Source organism: Saccostrea cucullata, unplaced genomic scaffold, assembly GCF_032062105.1.
Source record: "Saccostrea cucullata isolate Sc308-1 unplaced genomic scaffold, CSIRO_AGI_Scuc_v1 ctg140, whole genome shotgun sequence".
Lineage (NCBI taxonomy): Eukaryota > Metazoa > Mollusca > Bivalvia > Ostreida > Ostreidae > Saccostrea > Saccostrea cuccullata.
In genome coordinates this window covers 73,965-93,059 of record NW_026927245.1, presented here as the reverse complement: position 1 = coordinate 93,059, position 19,095 = coordinate 73,965, and the positions used below count along the sequence as shown (strand labels likewise).

The following is a 19,095-nucleotide window of genomic DNA, read 5'->3' as shown; positions in this document are numbered from 1 at the left end:
ATAAATCCTGATTTGTACAATAAAGTTGTATTTTTGTAAAATACAAACTCTTAGAACACCTTTAATCTATCATTTCCAGGTAGTTTTACATTTGTGAAATGATTGGTTACTTTGCACCATCATTTTTCGTAGAACCTCTACTTTTTCCATGAAATAGACACATTTTTAAACATCTGCGCATGCTCATTTGGGAGTACGGTTTTCCTACTTCCGTTTACCCCTGTTTGGGGGTTCGCCTAGACTGTTGAGGGATAGGGCAAAAAGCATCAAAGAATATGAAATCATCAAAATACTGAAAAGTGGACAAAGTAAAAAAATTAAACATTAAGTTCATGATTTTATACACTTCATTACTAGTCTTTGGATTAAAAAAATCCTCATTTCTTAATTTTTTTTTTTTTTTTTGAAGAATTGAAAAGTCATGGAAGATTTTTATTTTATATTTCTTTCATTGTAAAGACCTGATCCTTTGGTGCTGATTTATTTATAATGCCTGAATAAAAGTTCTAGAGGAGGTCCATTTACATTAGGGCTGCGATACTTGTCACACTTCTTAATTTTTCTACTATATGATTCATTTTTAAAAAGAAACATTTTATAAGGTTAGATAAAAATAGGTTTCAAAAGGCAAGTAAAAGGTGATGAAACAATTTTAAAAGAGCACTGTTTGTGGTTCTGTAAATTAAAAAAAATGAACCTTTTTGTCAATACTAGTGGTGGCAGCCTGCTCTGAAACTTTCTCCAATTTTCTAACCTTGTATTCAACTATAAAATAAGGATGAACACGATCTATTTCCTCTATAGCCTCTGGTTGGAGATGGAGAAATTTCCAATTTTCATAATGGCACCGGTGTTACAACACACTTTGAAAAATTACGCACTTTGAAAAAAATTTTCAAAGTGCGTTAAAATTTGGGACCAAGCTAACGCACTTTGAAAAAAGTAAATTTTTTTCAAAGTGCGTTAATATCGACCATATTAACGCACTTTGAAAAAAATGTAAAGATTCAATATTCCTTCAAATAATCGGTATGATAAATAACAGATCCCGGGTTTGATAACTTTTTTATGATAAAGTCAATGTAGGACCTGAGATATTGATGTTTTAAATATTTAAGGTTTTAATAAAATAAAAGGGAAAATTAAAGGGTCTTGAAAAAAAGAGTGACGATTGTTTAAGTTCATTAATTCATTTCTTCTTTTTTTTTAAATTGTAGTCTTTGATTAGTAGATGTAAAGGTGTATAGGGGGCACTAACAGAGGACAGCTTCAAGCAACTTAGCATTTATCTTAATAACAAGGAGTCAATTTGATTGTTCAAAACTATGAAAATTCTTTCTCTCTCATACGTTTTACTGTACTTAAAAATTTCTAGTTTTCATCTGTTTTAATTAAGTCATTTATTATTGAAAGTTTTCAACGTCATACCAGTTAGGTAAATACATAATTATATGAATGCTTTGAGTATAGCATAGACATCGAGACTGGGTGAAGGGTCAGGGGAGGGGATGGGGGCTAAGCCCCCCACTTATTTTGGAAAGATATATACATCGTATAAGCATTGAAAATGCAGCGTACCCTTTAAATTAGGTTTATTGCTCCCCTCCCCCGTTTGTTACCAACACCTATGTATTGGAAAGATAAAGATTTGGACTGAATTTCCAATTTAAAATCAATTCATTTTTGAGGTTAGGGTTAGACTTAGTTTTTTGAAAGATAAATAACAAATAAAATCTTTCCATGACTAAAATATGATTTTTTTTTCAAAGTGCGTTAAGTGTCTCCATGGTAAAATATATTGATGTAGACTCTTAATGCACTTTGAAAATTTTTTTTAAAGTGCGTTGAGTTGGTCCCAAATTTAACGCACTTTGAAACAATTTTTCAAAGTGCGTTGATTTTGTCCCAATTTTAACGCACTTTGAAAATTTTTTTCAAAGTGTATAATTTTTTCAAAGTGCGTTGCCACACACCGGTTCTGATGTTTTCCTGGCATGTAAAATATCAAAATCGTATAAAAAGCCTGGATAATGTCGGGTATTTTGGACTACAAGCAGTCAAACTGTTGGCATGATTGTGATAAGCATTGAGTCCTATAAGCAACGAGTCCTCTACCAAAATTGTGAAATTCATGGCCCCAGGATCAGGGGTTCTAGAGCTAGAGCATAGCTATATAGAATATATAGTGAAAATGTGTTATTACGGTAATTAAAAATCTTCTCCTCTGCTCCTGGGTATTTAACTTATGAACAATGTACATAGTTATGATGAAGAAGGGTGCCTCTTCCAAAATTATGCATTTCATGGTCCAAGGGTCAGGGGTTTTTGTGTTAGGGTGGGGCTCTAATGATTACATAGTGAAAATAATAACTCTTTAAAAATATCCTCCTCTGCTCCTGGGTATTAAACCAATGAACTATGTACATTGTTATGACAAGAAAGAGGACCTCCTCAGAAATTGTGAATTTCATGGCCCAATGGTTGGGTGCTGATGTTAGTACAGGGCTATATTGATTTTATGTTAAAAAATGCATCAATTCTCCTCTGCTCCTGGGTATTAAACCAATGAATTTGGTACATAGTTATGATGAAGAAGGGTGCCTTTGGAAATTATAACCTTCATGGTCCAAGGGTCAGGTTCTGGTGTTAGGGTGGGGCTCTTATGATTATATAGTGAAATTGCTTTAATTCTTTAAAAAATTCTTCTCTGCTCCTGAGTATTGAACCAATTACATTGTTATGAAGAGGAATAATGCCTCTTCCAAATTTGTGAATTTCATGGCTCCTGGTTTAGAGATTCTCATGTGAGGCTGGGGCTCTATAATATTCTATAGTGAAAATGCATGAATTAAATTCTATTCCTTTGCTCCTGGGTATAATGCCAATGATCCAAGTACATATTTTTGATGAAGAAAGGTGCCTGTTCCAAAATGGTTAATTTCAGGGCCCTTGGGTCAGAGGTGGGGGGTATAAATATTCTGAAAAATTATTGCTTTAAAATCTGCTCTTTGGTTTTAATCAACCATTTATAATGAGCGAAGATGTCTTTTTGAAAATTTTGAAATATGTTGCCCAAGTATCAGTGGTTCCTGTGAGGTGGGTAGCTGCAGAAGTGTAGCTCTCCAAAAAAATATATTGATAGACCGGAGAGCTACAATGCCACCCACTAAAAAAAAACTGTATATTTATTGCGCACAAAAAAAGCACTCTGTTCTTGATTAATTCTTCCAAATTCTTTTTTGTGCGCAATAACTATACAGTTTTTTCAATGGGTGGCACTGTAGCTCTCCGGTCTGTCAATATATATATATTTTTTCAGAGAGCTACAGTTCTGCAGCTATGGAGTGGGGTGCACAACTGGTTATAAAGTGTAAATGCATTTTCTCTTTGTTACTCTGATCTATCTTTGGGTATTAAGAAAACAATTTAAGCATGCTAAGTGTATAGTTATGATAAGCAATTGTGCCTCATTCAAAATTGTAAATTTTGTGTCTTCTGTTTAAAACAAGAACCAAATTCGTTTGTTGGAAAGTTGTTGCATGATATTCAGGTGGCCTATAAAGCCCATGGGCCTCTTGTTTATTTTTGTATGGTCATTATCCACAAATTTACATAAATTATCCTCCAAAAAGTTATCTTTACTTTATCCATGAAAATTGATGCCCACAAATATTGCTGAATCCGCAGTACAAATACCAGTAATTTGCTTTAAAAATATATTTTGTAAAAAATTAGAGACTTTTCAGACTTTTCTGTGTATTGTCGTTGATTTGATGACTTTAGTGACAATTTTCTATAGTCAGCAACTATTGTAACAGCTGTAGAAAAAACACAACAAAAGTCTTGACAAAAAGTAAAACCCGGACAAAAGTATTTCACCCTTTAAAATTTCAGTGCGCCAAGACCATCCAATTTGGTAAAAAGACAAAATATTGTCATTCTCATCTTCTTGCTGCTTTGTTCAAGGAAATTTACAAATAAATCTCCCACTCTTATTTTTGCTTGGAAATTCTTTACTCTCAACACAACCAGTATTGCAATCAAGTGTATTGAACATGTTGAAGAAATAAATTCATTTACTATTTTTGTTGTTGTCCTTCTTTCGGTTAGTGGATCTAGTTGGATTTCACAAGTAATATTCTGTCAGATTCAATCGTATTTCAGTCAGATTCCTGAGTGTTGTTGCTCAGTGCAGCTCTGTTTCTGTTGTATGGTTATAGTGTATACTTTCCAGCAAGATTTGCTTCAGTTAACATGAGTACATGATGATCACATGGAATGCAGTGAGACTGAATAATTTTTAGATCACCTTGACAAAGTCGAGCTGAGCTTATGCTATACCCCCAGTGTTGGCTTTGGTGTTAGTGTCTTTTTCCTGGTCATAGTTTTAGGAGCAAGCATATTCCCAAGTAACCATAGACCCTTTTCCTATGACATATTTTGCCTAGGAGTTATTCCCCTTAGCTGCCATATTGATGGGAAACGTTCCCAGATCCCTTATTCAACCAAGTTCAATTGTTATACTGGTTACTGAGGTAAAGATAACGCTATTTTTGTCTCGCCTGCGACGAATGTCGCGAAGCGAGACATAGCGACCATAGATTCCGTCGTCGTCGTCGTCGGCGTCCAACTTTTGGTTAACCCAAATGTCAAAGTTTTATAAACAATTTTCTCAAATTTTATTCAGTTAAATTTGGACACAATATTCTATGGATAAAAATTTATATCCCAAGTATGATTTTGAAAAAAAAAATTCAAATTTTTCCGATTTTTTCCTTAAGTTGGACTTAATATAATTTATGGTGAAGACCTATATTCCAGCAACTATAAGTTATAGGGTTATGATAATTAGTCAGTGGATACATCATGGGTAACCACAAACGCCTGTACCAGAATTAGGTCATCTTGACCTACATTTTTCCGCATGAGTGACTTTGGTTAAATTTTTGGTGGAGGTCCATATCTCAGCATCTATAACTTATAATGGCATGATGATTTGTCATTGTACAGGTTATAAGTAACCAACAACATCAGTACCAGAATTAGGTCATTTTGACCTACATTTTTCTGCATGAATGACTTTGGTTAAATTGATAATGGAGGTTCATATTTCAGCAACTATAACTTATAGTGGCATGATAGTTAGTCAGTGGATACATCATGGGTAACCACAAACGCCTGTACCAGAATTAGGTCATCTTGACCTACATTTTTCCGCATGAGTGACTTTGCATAAATTTATGGTGGAGGTCCATATCTCAAACTATAACTTATAGTGGCATGATAATTTGTCAGTGGATACATCATGGGTAACAAACGCCTGTACCAGAATTAGGTCATCTTGATAATTTTTCCGTATATATAAATTTATGGTGGAGGTCCATATCTCAGCAACTATAACTTATAGTGGCATGATAATTTGTCAGTCTACACATCATGGGTAACCAACAATATCAGTACCATAATTAGGTAATCTTCACCTACATTTTCTGCATGAATGACTTGATACATATACAGTGGATTTGATTTCAAAATGCAAGTTCAAATTATTGCGACTCATAACACGTTGCAATATTCACAATAATAAAAACATCACAATAATTTGTGAATTTACAGGGTATATGTATATATATATAAATGCCAATATAATCGCCAAGGGATTAGATATTAAGTCAGCTGTTCCATTTCTTTATTATTGTATTTTTGAGTTATTCCTTCTGAAATGTCAATAAATGCTTCAGTTTATCAGACAATCATTTCTTACTAACCACAGCGACAGCAGGCGAGACACAGGGTTGCGGGCAACCCTTACGTACTTTTTCTAATGAATATACATTTGTTAAAGCCTCTATTAATTCATAATTTTAAGATTGTAAATATTTCCCCCCATATATTTCTCGCATGCATGTTAAAAGTTGGTTGCTCAAAGAGGTAAATTCACTACTTTGCCCTACAAGATGGCAGCTAAGGGGAATAACTTTTAGGCAAAATTTGTCATAGGAAAAGGGTCTATAATGTATGTATGATGTGTCTAGGGATGGACACTAACAGACTTGCTTCTTATACTGGATCTGATCTATGACACAATTTTATGAGGCAGCAAGTTTTAGCCATATTTTCACCTATTTTGATAGCTTGGATAATGTTTTATGGGATGGATACATTCAGACTTGCTTTAGATGCTTAATCTGACTTACATTCTCAGATGAGTATCCAGAGTATTGTTTTTGGTGTAACTCTGTAATTATTTAGCCTTATATGATTACTCTTCCTTTAAAGGATGGACACTTTCAGACTAGCTCCAGATTTTGAACCGACTGATTTTTCTTGATAACTGAATGAACAGGTTACAGTTTTTGCAGCAAATCCATAACCAACTTAGGATAATTCCTTAACAAAACTTGATATCCATGCATTTATCATAAAAATATCTACTAGGTCATGTTCTCTTTTGGATACAATCAAGTAATTTTGGACAAAGTTGTGCCTCTTGTTCAGGGGGGTTATAATATCTTGTTAATTATAATATTTGAAGATTTATATGATCCTTTATGCAGACAAAAGTAATATGAGGAGGCGTTAAGGGATGGTTCAGATGCAAGTAAAATTTAGGAGATTTTTTTCTATTCTCCAACTTTCACAAAAGAGAGCACTAGGAACTATAACTCTTCCATGGAGGAAATTGAAAGTATCCATTATACTTTGATGTTATTTTTCTCAACTGAATATTAAGTATGGGTATCATTCCCAATTGATAGAAAAATAAATTTGCAATGCTTCCACCATACATATTCAGGGCAAATAGGGATCCTGGTGATGTGCCTTTCTCTCCATCATTTTCATTTTCATTCTGTCCTTGTTAAGTTAATGGGCTTTATAGCTATACCTGTAGATAAAAGTTTGATTTTTAATATAGTTACTATATTTTTATGTTGATAAATTGCAGGTCAACTTTGAAATTCGCTACAAGAGTTGGCATATTTATCAAATTTACTTCAAATTTATTTTCTGTGAATAAAAAAATGAATAAATGTACCGGTATTACTGTAATAATAATGCTAATGTACTTGTTATAATATTATGGCTTCTTTTGATTTACTGAAAACTGATTGGTATGTCAACTCTTGTGGTTTTATATTACATCAGATAAAACATTTATTTTTACTTTCATACAGATGCATGTAGATATTTATAAGTAACCGTGTTTAATGAAAGACGGATTAAAAAGAAATTTTGGGCCTTTGTTGTGTAATATCTTAGCTTTGGACTTTTTAAAAAATTTCTAATAATTCTTATTGTTCTCAGACCATATAAAATAATCCATGGGCATTTCAGAAAAAGAACTGGCATATAATTCAAAATGTGCTTGTGTAGAGGTCCTAGTCTATGAATGGTAGAAATAATGTAAAAGTTAAGCTGTATGATTCTTACAAATCAGAATGTGACAAGGAATAAAGTGTGTCACATACATGGGTATTTTAAGAATAAAGGGGTATTATGAATTTATTAGTTTGTGGTCCAAGCCAATGATAGTGAATTTATCTGGTACAAGCTGTTAATATTCTTTTGTGTTTTATGATTTTTTTCACAGTAGATCATAAAAAGAATGATGTAAAATTCACTAAGGGGGAATTCTTTTTGGTTATTTTTGTCTCTTTCTTGCTGAAAAATATTGAAAATCAATGTCATAAAATGAAGTTGAGTACTGTAGGGGAAAACTGATTTTACACCTAGAGTTTTGCTGAGGGACATATCAAAGTTCATTAAGAAGTTCACTTTATCATTTTAGAAAAAAAAAATTATCTTGTAATAATCTTGTTGAGGTTAATCTATTGTAAAGTTCTCATCACTAATAGTTGTATGTTAATCCATCTAATGGCCCTGGGAACTATTTGGATGTGTAATTATGATTTTTACTAATCTGTCCAGTTGTGATAGGTGTTAATGAGAACACTTAGAGGAATATAGAAGTGTAATGGAGAGTTCTAAATGACTCCTGAGCACCTTACCTGTTAGGGCCCTCTCAGGTGTTTGTACAGTGACCACAAATTATTCCCACCTGAGCATTGTTACCTGGCCAGGTGAAGATGGTGAGAAAAGTCTCCCAATTAGCCACTTACAAATCAATTAAGATGCATCTCTAGTACTTCTAATTGATAGGAAGTGTTGAGATTTGTATGATATATAGCTCAGCTCTTTGGGTGTTGGGACATTGTGATCTCTCACACTGTTATAATCCTGACAAACTTAGAACTTCACTCTCCCAAAAGATTGACTTGGGTTACATGTGTAAGGATGGCACTGGACTTAAGTGATGAGTGTTTTTGGTCAGAGTTAGAATCTCAGGGATTATTTTTGACTGATTGCAGGAAGAAGACCATATCCTTCAGAAGAATCCAGTCCATGCCTGTAAGTAGACAAGGAATCCAACATTATATAGGGCTCACTGGAGCTTTAATGTATAATACTGTATTTGTCTTAAAATGATTGGGAATTTCTGATAAAATTATACATATTTCCATTTTAGTAACTGAACAAGATGTTTACTAGTTAAGAATACTGTAATGCAATAAATGAAAGGAAAGTTAAAATTTTACTGAATTTTACAAATATACTGAATTTTACAAATTTGCAACCATTCTTAGTGTATGACCCAATTGTAACGTAGAGAGATGAAAATTCACCCAAGTCTGCCATTACTTTAGGAGGCACTTATTGTAAATTTTGTCAAAGTGTATAATAATTTTCTAATTGTACAAATGTTTTGTTTCATAGCTTCCCATGATGCGACTCAGCCCTGTAGATTTCATGGACAAGGAGAACGACTGTACCGTGTCCCCACCCACAACATCAGCCTCCCCAGTGGTGAGCCCCTCAGAGGTGTCCCCTCCCATTCCCTCCGCTAGATCTCCTCAGATGTCGACTCTCAGCAAACCCAAGTTTTACCTGGACGAGAACAGTTCCCAGGACAGTGGAGTGTGCCTCACAGACAGGGTAAGGAAGCAAAAAAAGTCTGCATAAAAAAATATGATGTGATGGATTCTTCTTGAATATGCTTCATTTCTGTAGACAGTAAAGCAAATCTGAGATAAAGCACAGTCCTTTCAAAAACATTAAGAGGGAAAAAGATAGACTGATTATCAAATTAAAGTTTACTTGTAATTTGTTTACAAACTATTTATATTTAAGTTGTCGGACACTGAATGTATAAATGACATCATACTTGTTTTTTAGGAGGAGGATTCACATGATGAGTTCCTCTTTGTGGCCCCTAAAGGTGTACCCAGGCGTAACAAGGTGATGAAGATCATCAGCGAGGACACCTGCTCCCCCCTCAAGTACTCCCCCGTAAAGAGCAGCCCCGAACCCACCAGACGCAGGGCCTCAGCCACAGGACTGGTGAGTAGAAGTGCCATCTGTAGTCCAAAACTGTCACTAATAAAGGAACACAACTGATACATCACAGCACATTTCTTACAAGTGTTATATCTTATTTTTTTGGTAGTAAACCTATTTAAATAAAACCCAAGAAAACGTTAGGTCCTGCTCAATCTTTCAATATGTAATAGCGATTAGAAAGAAGTCATCTGGTTTCCAGATACCCCATCATTTATTGTGTACTTTTGTTGTAGGATTTCACCAGTATCTCCCTGACCCCACAAGACGAGTCCAGCAGTCCGCTGAAGACCAACCTCTTCCTGAACGATGAGGAGGAGGAGGTGAAGGAAATGGACGACGGCTTCCTGGACAGCTTCATGGACCAGGAAGTGGCAGAGGTAACGCTCGTCATCTCATAGGGGTTAAATATATTACGCTCTGTCAATATCTTTACAAGGATAAGATTTAGAAAGTCAATTGCTTTGTGGTTAACTTATACTAAATTGAGTTTATTTTTCTTTATATGGAAAGTGCATTGTGTATTGCTGTTTACAAAGTTAAACTGTTTATACATTGATTACAATTATGGATTGATTTTGTAGATTAACGACAATGTTCCCAGCAGCCTGTGTCAGCTTTTTAGTGCACCTGTCCTCAACTCCACGGCCCTCTGTACAGATGACACAGACAGTGAAACTCCCATTGTAAGTCATTATCAGAGTTATCTGACCAGCATTGTAACAGGCATACTTAATTAACAATTCATCAATCATAGCATGTAAATCAAATGTAATGTACGACTCAGTGAAATATATAACAGACATGCTTAATTAACAATTCATCAATCATAGCATGTAAATCAAATGTAATGTACGTAATATATACAATTTAATTAACATGACTTTAATCATGTAAAACAAAAATATATAACAGACATACGTAATTAACAATTCATGACTTTAATCATGTAAAACAAATACAAGACCTAGTGAATACTTAAAGACAAGAATATTGATCATTCTCCCTCTTTGTTGCATGTTTTTAGTGATGAGTATATATTATAAACATTTATGGAAACAATCATAAACTTTTTAGATTCGGCGTACACAGAGACGAATGCTTCAGAGATCTCAGTCCACGCTCGACTTCAAATGTAGACGATTATCATCCAAGCGTGACCGAGACGAGAACACACCCATCCAGAGCAAGAGGAGGCGGCCTGTGTCCACGGAAATCACCAGTCCACTGCAGGTAAATAAGTCAACAGTTAACGATCCTGATAGATACAAGTGATCCAGTGAGGAGGATTTTAAAGTGAATAATATTTGTATGAACTTTACATTGATATAAGACAAACAGAACCATTGTGCAACACTGTAAAATTTTTACATATAATAAATAAGAAATCACTGAAATAAAATAGAATTACATTATGATAGGATTCTCATGATGAAAGATGTGCTGTAATTTTATTTATTATTTACAGAACTTGAAACCAAAGCTCCACAGATGTCACTCAGAGTCGGAGGCAATGATTAAATCTGCCCTCAACAGAATCGCTGATGAGCCTGACCTGATAGGAGACTGCTCTAAGGTAGGGATTTCTGTTGGTTGTTTAAAGTCTTCTACATTATTTACAGATAATAGTAAAATGATTAGTTATACAAAATTACAGAAGCAAATCACTTTTGATTTAAATGTCAACTGTTGCATCAAGATATATTAATGGCAATTTAAAATGTAGTCAAGAACATTCATTTGTGTTGATATTATGAGTAAAAAAAAATTTTTGGAGGAGATGAAAATTTTGTTAATTGTAAATTATGAATTTGACATTTAAAATATATTAGACTAAAGTGAATTGAATTATGTTTCCAGGCCTACTGTCTGCCTACATTCCCAGGAAAACACTCGGACCTGAAGGCCATTTCATCAGAAACTGTAAGTAATGGAACCAGTAGCTAAAATTTACAATTAAATCTGACGAAGTTTAAATGATGAATTTTTAGTATACTTCTTCAAAAAGTTTTAAAAAAATCCTTAGCAATAATCCCTAGGTTATGTTTGAATTTACTTTCATGGAAGAAACAGTTTTTAAAAACAAAGAAATAAGCAAGGTTTTATTCTGTGTTGTAGCTGTCGCAGGTTATCACTGGGGAGTATGATCACGTGATTGAGCAGGCTATTGTCATCGACTGCCGTTATCCTTATGAGTACGAGGGTGGACACATTAGGGTATGTTACACTAATCAGAATTCATCATTATCTGAAATCTTGTACGATAAACTGAAATTCATTAGGAGTGTTTATGTTCATTTTTATCCTGACTTACAGAATGATTACATTGAATTTTATCATGACAAAGACAGCCATTTTGAAATAAAGCTAAAAATCTTCATTAAACTCTCTAAGAATTTCAAATCAATAAATTTCAATGTACATATTCATGTTCATGAGTATTTGAAGTTTTAATTTTGAAACTAATAAGATATGGTTTGCTTTTGTAGGGGGCCCAGAATATCTACACAAAGGAGGGGATCCTGGAGAAGTTCCTGACTACCCCCGTGACGACCCAGAACCCCGACAAAAGGAACATCCTCATCTTCCACTGCGAATTCTCATCAGAGAGAGGACCTAACCTGTAAGTCTATCATCCCAAAAAACAATCACAGCAAAGTCTCGTTAGGTAGAGGACAAAACCTGTAAGCATATTATAATCCTTAATGAGGTCCCCATTGCCCTAAAACAGTGTGAATTCTCCTTAGAGAAAATACCAAATCTGTATTCTGTGAGCATATAATATCAATCTTATGAGGTCTCTAATCCCCCAAAAGCAACCAGTTTGAATTTCCTCAAAGAGAGGACTAAATCTGTATGTCTTTTATATCAGCCTTAATGAAGCCGCCCCCCCCCCCCCCCCCCCCCCCCCCCCTTCATTTCAACAATCACTTCATTGGGCATTGAAATTAAATTTAGTAAAAATCTATAGTAAAAGACCCTTCTTAGAAGCAACCCCCTTTCAACAATCACTTCATAGGGCATTGAAAATGTAAAGTAAAGACCCTTCTTAGAAACATATATCTCAGTACATTCAAATCTTTTCAGTATTATACCCATAGGACTGAATTACAAGAAATAGAATTGATACTTAAGTCTGTAACCATGACTAAGATGTATATTTTGATGATTTCAGGAGCCGATTTCTGAGGAAGTTTGACAGAGACTCCAACAAGGACTGCTACCCCCACTTGCACTACCCAGAGCTCTACATCCTGGAGGGCGGCTACAAGAACTTCTACGAAAATCAGAAGGTGAGGGTTCACTGCAGCAAAGTAGTAACTGACTGAAAAAATGAATAAAGATGTTGATCAATGTAGATTATACTGAAAATGACTTCTTAAATACATTTGTACATTGATAACATTTCTTTTTCGGGGAGATGAAAACATTTGTACTTGTAATAACATTTCATTTTCGAGAGATGAAAACACGATAACATTTCACTTGAGATGAGAGATATGCATTGCTACATTTTTTTATGTTTTTCAATATGTTTTATTTATTTCTTGTTAATTTTTCAGTCCCTCTGTGAGCCTCAGTCGTACAAGCCCATGCTACACAAGGACCATTCCGAGGATCTGCGACATTTCCGACTCAAGTCCAAGTCCTGGGCCGGAGAGAAGACCAATCGTCCGGGATTCCGTCCACTCAAGATCTAAGCCATCCCATCATGCATCAGCTGCCATTGTTCTGTCTCCATTATTGACTGTTTTTGTTTTTTTATTTGTTTTTATTTTTTATTGTCTATTTTAGCTGTTATCTGTTCTTTCTTACTATCGATCTGTTATGTATACTTAAGACTTTATACAGAAGAAAAAAAAAACGAAAAAGAAGAGTGTCATCACTCTTAAGAAGAATTTAATGATTCCAAATATTGATTATGTGTGCGATGATATCATTGGCGGCCTTAAGTGCTTATTCTATCTACTGTCAGATGTAACTGCCCCATTGTAAATAGGTATTATTACATCTGTACAAAGCTGTACAAAAGTTGGGCTCTATACAGGGGTCAATGAATGTTGATACAAGTTATATGTGTAAATACGACCCCCGCTTTGTTACCTTACGCTGTATAGTCCTATTATCACTATCATGACTTTTGAGTGCAGCTGATCTGATTTTTTTGTGTGTCTGTGATTGTGTGATGTGTATATTTATGTTTGTGTAAGTGAACTATAACAGAGTATGTGGATTTGTATTTATTTTTCCGTAAAATGTGTGATTTATATTAAGAGTCTTCATATTTTTTTGTAATAAAGTTATCTACTGGAATTTTTACTTTACAACAACACAAATGATTAAAACTGTTAAAAGAAAAAAATTTTTGAAGAGATAATACTTAGAAAAGAGAAAGAATTAGAGTCAACAAAATTTGTAAAAGAAATTAAATCACAAGTTTTTTTGTATAAGAGGAGAGACGATGAGTTATGTGTGAATGGTTGGTAAATATGGAGAATGATGTATAAAAGTAACCTGTTTTACGTAGTGCTTTGAGTCAGTGCTGATTATTTAAGGGTCATGATAATGATTGTACATACTGTGTACAGTGTACAGATTGAGATATACGAGATGTACAGAGATATATTTATTTACAGAACCAAATCTATTTATCTTAAACCTTTGCTTCAAGCAATCAGTAATGAGTGGAATGGTTAGAATGAGAAGGCAGAAGTAGAGAGAAATTGGTTCAGTTGTGCATTAGTCTTTTAAAAAAAAAAAGGTTTAATTTTTGGACATATAATCTTTGGCAAGAGAAGTTAAGACGTATATCTATGGGTAGAAATGTTGATTGTAGTTGTGTGAAGTGTATCTGACTATAGGCATCTGTTTTAAATTGGAATACTCCTTGGAAGTCATCAGTTGCTGAATGAAAACAAGTTGTAAAATCTTTCAACAAAACAATGAGTAGGTCTTTGATGTTGGATTTTTCATATGATCAGAAGTTCTTGGAAAGTATGTGTGATTACTGTGGTTTAGCTGGGATTCTGATTTTAAATGGCTTTTATTTGTGCTGTGTATCTGTTGTGTATATTTTCTCGCGAAATTCACTTAAATTATTGGTATTTATTCTGTGTGAATAGTTTTAGTAGGCTAAAATGTAGTATCGTAGTGGATTTTAGATTAGTTTAGCTGTGTTTTATCCCTGGTGTTTATTAGGCTGATGGCTGTTGTAGAAATTAATTTTATCGGTGTCTAACTTGGAAGATGGTAAGCATTTTACTTGAAGAGGAGTTTTAGCAGTATTGTGGTTTTATGAGTAGGAAAGAGGTTGATTTTAAATGTTGAGGTGGTACCTGGGTGTATGTTGGGTTTCTGGTGGTGCCATGCAGGGTGGAGTCTCATTATAAATGTGGCTTCCTTCTGACTTGTGATTGACTTGTGATGAAGGTGGTGCAATACACACATAGAAGTAGGTCTCACAGAGATTGAACACCACAGAGTCTATTTTATCACAGAGTTTTATCAGAGATTAGTTAGGAGCGGTTAGTGTTTGTCTGGACATTTCTCAAACTTCAAGGTCCGAGAGAGAGAGAGAAATAAAGTATAACTACCATTACAATAGCTTGTTTTGTTATATATTTTAATGCCAATACATTATATCTAGCTCATATTATAGTAATATCTGACAGATTATCTGTAATAAAAATTTTATCAGTCTTTGTATGTGTTTTCTTGTGTTCTGAACTCTTTAAACTGGTGCCATTTATTTTACTAAGACTAAGAGATGAAGATACAGGTTTTATTTTGGATGTATAGTGTCAAAGATTTCTACCTTCTTGGCACACAAAGGATGGGGGCCACAAGGGAAACCTAATATATTTCAAAAGCTGTTTATATCAATTTTATTTTCTGCCAAAATATGACTGAAACCATAAGTCTCTGTCGAGACTGTAACTCTACTGGTTTGTATTTGTAATAAAGGAAGAGAAAAGTAGAGTTCGGACTTAAAACTTGACAAAATATGACTGAAAAAATAATGACACGTTAAATCAAGCATGGTCTCTTAGTTTAGCCCAAGATTAATCTTCAAAATTATTGATTTACTAAAATTAATTTTATAATAGAGATTCAGGGGTATCTAATTTTTGCCATCTGTCTGTCCAGAAAAAACTTGACCTTGTCCATAACTTTTGATTGATTGGAGACATGGCTTTTAAACTGCACTTGTGTATTCCTTGTGACAATGCCATTCTTTGGGTAACACATAATTGACATTTTGACCTTGACCCTGGAGTTTGACCCATTTTTGCAAAAAACTAACCTCAAGAACAAAGTTGTGGCTCTGAGGTTAACACTTTCTATCTTGCAACTAACCTCCAGGTTTGGAGAGAGTTCAAATCATGTGTGAACGTCTTTTTTTTTCCACATAACTTAAAATAAATGTGAAATATATAAATTATTTATCAGTTAGTTTTTCAATGAAATCAAGGAAACAAATGTCTAAAAGATTATACCATATAAGCAGAATTTTTAGCGAGGATTTATTTTTGGCATTAGCGGTGACAGTACTGTAATTGAATACCGCTAAAAATTAATTGCATTTTATTTGTTATACTTTTTTAGTGCGCAGTTCAAAATTGCTGAATTTACATCTCCATAAAAATAAAATACCAATTTTTGAAGGACATATTGCTAAATTTGTGTCTCACTGAAATTAATTGTAGAAGCACATTTTTCCGTGTGGTATTAATTTATGCTATGTACGCAGTCACAAATTTGACGCGGAAATTTGTCCAAGCGTACTTAATATAAATGTAAGGCTTATAGTAACAGTCTAAGAAATCCGCTTAACTTTCTACTCACAGATTAAACAGAAATTGAGATTCCGCGGAATTATGACCCCATTGAAAAAAGTACATCTACAGTATATGGAACTGACAGTACAATTTTTGAAAAATGTAAGTTTTCATGAACTCTCAGAATTCAGAGGAAAAAAAATTTCAGAGCGAGGGGTTGTCCTCGCCTTGTACGCCTTTAATTTTGAAAACATTTTCATAACTTTTGAATAGTTGGTGCCTGGGCTTTCATATTTTCACAGGTACATTCAATGAATCAAATCTTTCTTTGGGTAACAGTATCTTTTCATCTCACGACCTTGAACTTGGAATTTAACTTGCATTCGAGAAACATTTTACCTTTGCGAAAAGCTGCCATACAGGGACATCAGTGATTTATGAAAACATCTTTTTGTGGATATGAAAATAGAGCTCTATGTTTTCAAAATTAATGATAAATGTAATGATTATACATGTATAATTGAAGAGTAATTCATATTTTTATTTCACCATAACTGAAGATTCAGGGGGTCTAAAGTTTTTGCCCTGCTTGTCTCTCAAAAACTTGAACTTTAATACCTATAATTTTTAGTGAATGTGGCTGTGGCTTTCAGATTTCACATGTGTTTTCCTTGTGACAAAACCTTTCTTTGGGTCGTCCACCAAAGTTGACTTGATGTTGAAGTTTAACAAATTTTTACGAAAAAAAAAAGACAAACAACCAAAATCTTGGCTGTAACTTCAAAATGGTTTGTACTAGGGCTTTCATATTTCAAACATGTATTTTCATTGTGGCAAGACCTTTCAATGGGTAGAAATACTTTTGACCTTGACCTTAGAGTTTTATCCACTTTTTAAAACCTTTGACCTTGGTCATAACTTTTGAATAGTTAGTACTAGTACTTTCATATTTCATAGGTTCATTCATTATGACAAGATTATTTGGATACCAACATTTTGACCTTGACCTTTGAGTTGACTTGCATTTGAGAAACTACAACCTTCACTGTAAGCTGTCATATGAGGCATCTGTGATTTACAAACACATCTAGTTCTATTAGTTTTCAAGTACAAGTGGCACATGAGACCACATTCAACTTGTACTTGAAAACAAAAAACTGAGCTGATAGCTCAAGTGAGCTTTTCTGATCACCAGGCTCCATAGCCATAAAATTGATATGAGCTAACTTTTGATCTAAGTCTCACTTTTCCAATTTCCACTAGATGTATTAATCCCTTTCGAAAAAGTGAGACTTGGATCAAAAGTGAGCTCATCTCAGTTTTATGGTCCCGGAGACAGGTGTCTAGCTTCCCTCCATCTATCCGTCTGTCCGTCCCTCTGTATACTTTTCAACTTCTTCTCAAGAACCACTGAGCTTAATTAAACCTAAATTGGTACTAAGCAGCTTTGGGTAATGGAGAAATAAGGAGCCTTACTAAGCCTTCTTCCAATGGGAATTAAGTAATCAAGAAAAGACAAAAATGGGGTATTTCCATAGATTTTCCATATTGATGAACTTTGCTCTATATTTCCCAGATACAAGTTCACTAAATGTAGATTATTAGATGCATATGTTATTTATGATAAATATTCCTATGCAACATCCTTCAAGGACCAGTTTAATTTTCATTATCAAGGATCATATCACAAACAAAATTTTGAAAAGATGCGAACACAAAATTTTTTGACTCGGTGATATAGTGTAGTCTACTTGTGTGCCATGTTATATTGAAATTAGACTAAAACTGTAGAGGGATAGCATTTTGAAAAATTGTTTACAGATGGACAGACAGACAGACAGCTAGTCACACAGATGGCTGGATGACAGACACCTTAATATCACAAAAGCTCATTGGTCTCTGACAAAAAGAGCTAAGAATCAACAGCGGTGGAGTAAATCAAAGATCATTTTTAATTATTGGAATGCTGTTGTACCCAAGTAAAGCTGCATATGTTGTTTTTCTGACTCAAGGGGTCATAGACAACACACGCAGTTTATAATTGTTTTGGTACATACCTCGATGTTTTCCCCATTTTATTCCAAACAAACCTGTAGATATTTTTAAATTATCACATAAAGGAATATCTGACATTTATTTGTTTAATAAATGAAACCAGAAGTCTCTGATGAGACTGTAACTCTACAGGTTTGTATTAATAACAAAGGAAAAGTAACACCTGACTTGAAACTGAGCATCAGCATTAATTAAATAGAATAATGGTCCTTAGTTAAGTCTGTTTGTGGCAAGATTTCTTGCTATCAGATTAACACTGTTGCAGATATGGTTTTTCAAAAAATTTCACAGAAATTTCTATTTTTGTTACCCATAGCAACACCGTTCATCAAAAACTATTGCACTAAATCTTAGTCTATAGTCTACTTGTGCACTAAGTAATATTGAAATCAAACCAAAATTAGGAAAAGCAGGGGTTTGAAGGAATTTCAACATATTTCTATGTTTAGTTACCATAGCAACACCCAATCAAATAGAAAAAAAAAAACAATGCATCAATTTTATATTTATTTTGAAATCAGACAAAACTGTAGGAGGTATAGCATTTTGAAGGAATTTCACATTAATTTATTTTTTCAGTAACCACTGGTTACAATACATATTTTTTGTTCTACCACTTGTTACATATTGCTTTCAATGTAGATGAAAATACCTTTCAATGTGCTATGGCTCTTGCAGGATTTCAACATTTTATCACTCATAGACATACATAGATATTGACCATACATCTGTACTGTGTAAAGGGAGAGGAGAAACATACATTGGACCAGACTGGGATTCGAACCTTGGCCCCCTGAATCTCTAGTCAGATGCTCTACCGACTGAGCTATCTGGTTACCAGCCTTTGAACTCGGCTGACCACCAC

The 19,095-nt window shown here is 34.1% G+C and overlaps 1 protein-coding gene across 1 annotated transcript in view; it reads left to right on the top strand.

Annotated features, from left to right (window-relative positions):
• LOC134273848 (M-phase inducer phosphatase-like) overlaps positions 1-15,098 on the top strand; it is a 33,473-nt gene extending 18,375 nt beyond the window's left edge. The window contains exons 6-17 of the mRNA XM_062756067.1: positions 8,370-8,409; positions 8,776-8,994; positions 9,235-9,399; positions 9,633-9,776; positions 9,981-10,082; positions 10,474-10,629; positions 10,865-10,972; positions 11,257-11,319; positions 11,515-11,613; positions 11,886-12,019; positions 12,572-12,689; positions 12,960-15,098. Of these exons, the coding sequence (XP_062612051.1) occupies positions 8,370-8,409; positions 8,776-8,994; positions 9,235-9,399; positions 9,633-9,776; positions 9,981-10,082; positions 10,474-10,629; positions 10,865-10,972; positions 11,257-11,319; positions 11,515-11,613; positions 11,886-12,019; positions 12,572-12,689; positions 12,960-13,097 (1,486 nt within the window). The 3' untranslated portion in view covers positions 13,098-15,098. The remainder of the gene's footprint in view (positions 1-8,369; positions 8,410-8,775; positions 8,995-9,234; positions 9,400-9,632; positions 9,777-9,980; positions 10,083-10,473; positions 10,630-10,864; positions 10,973-11,256; positions 11,320-11,514; positions 11,614-11,885; positions 12,020-12,571; positions 12,690-12,959) is intronic.
• The last annotated feature ends 3,997 nt before the right edge of the window (positions 15,099-19,095 follow it).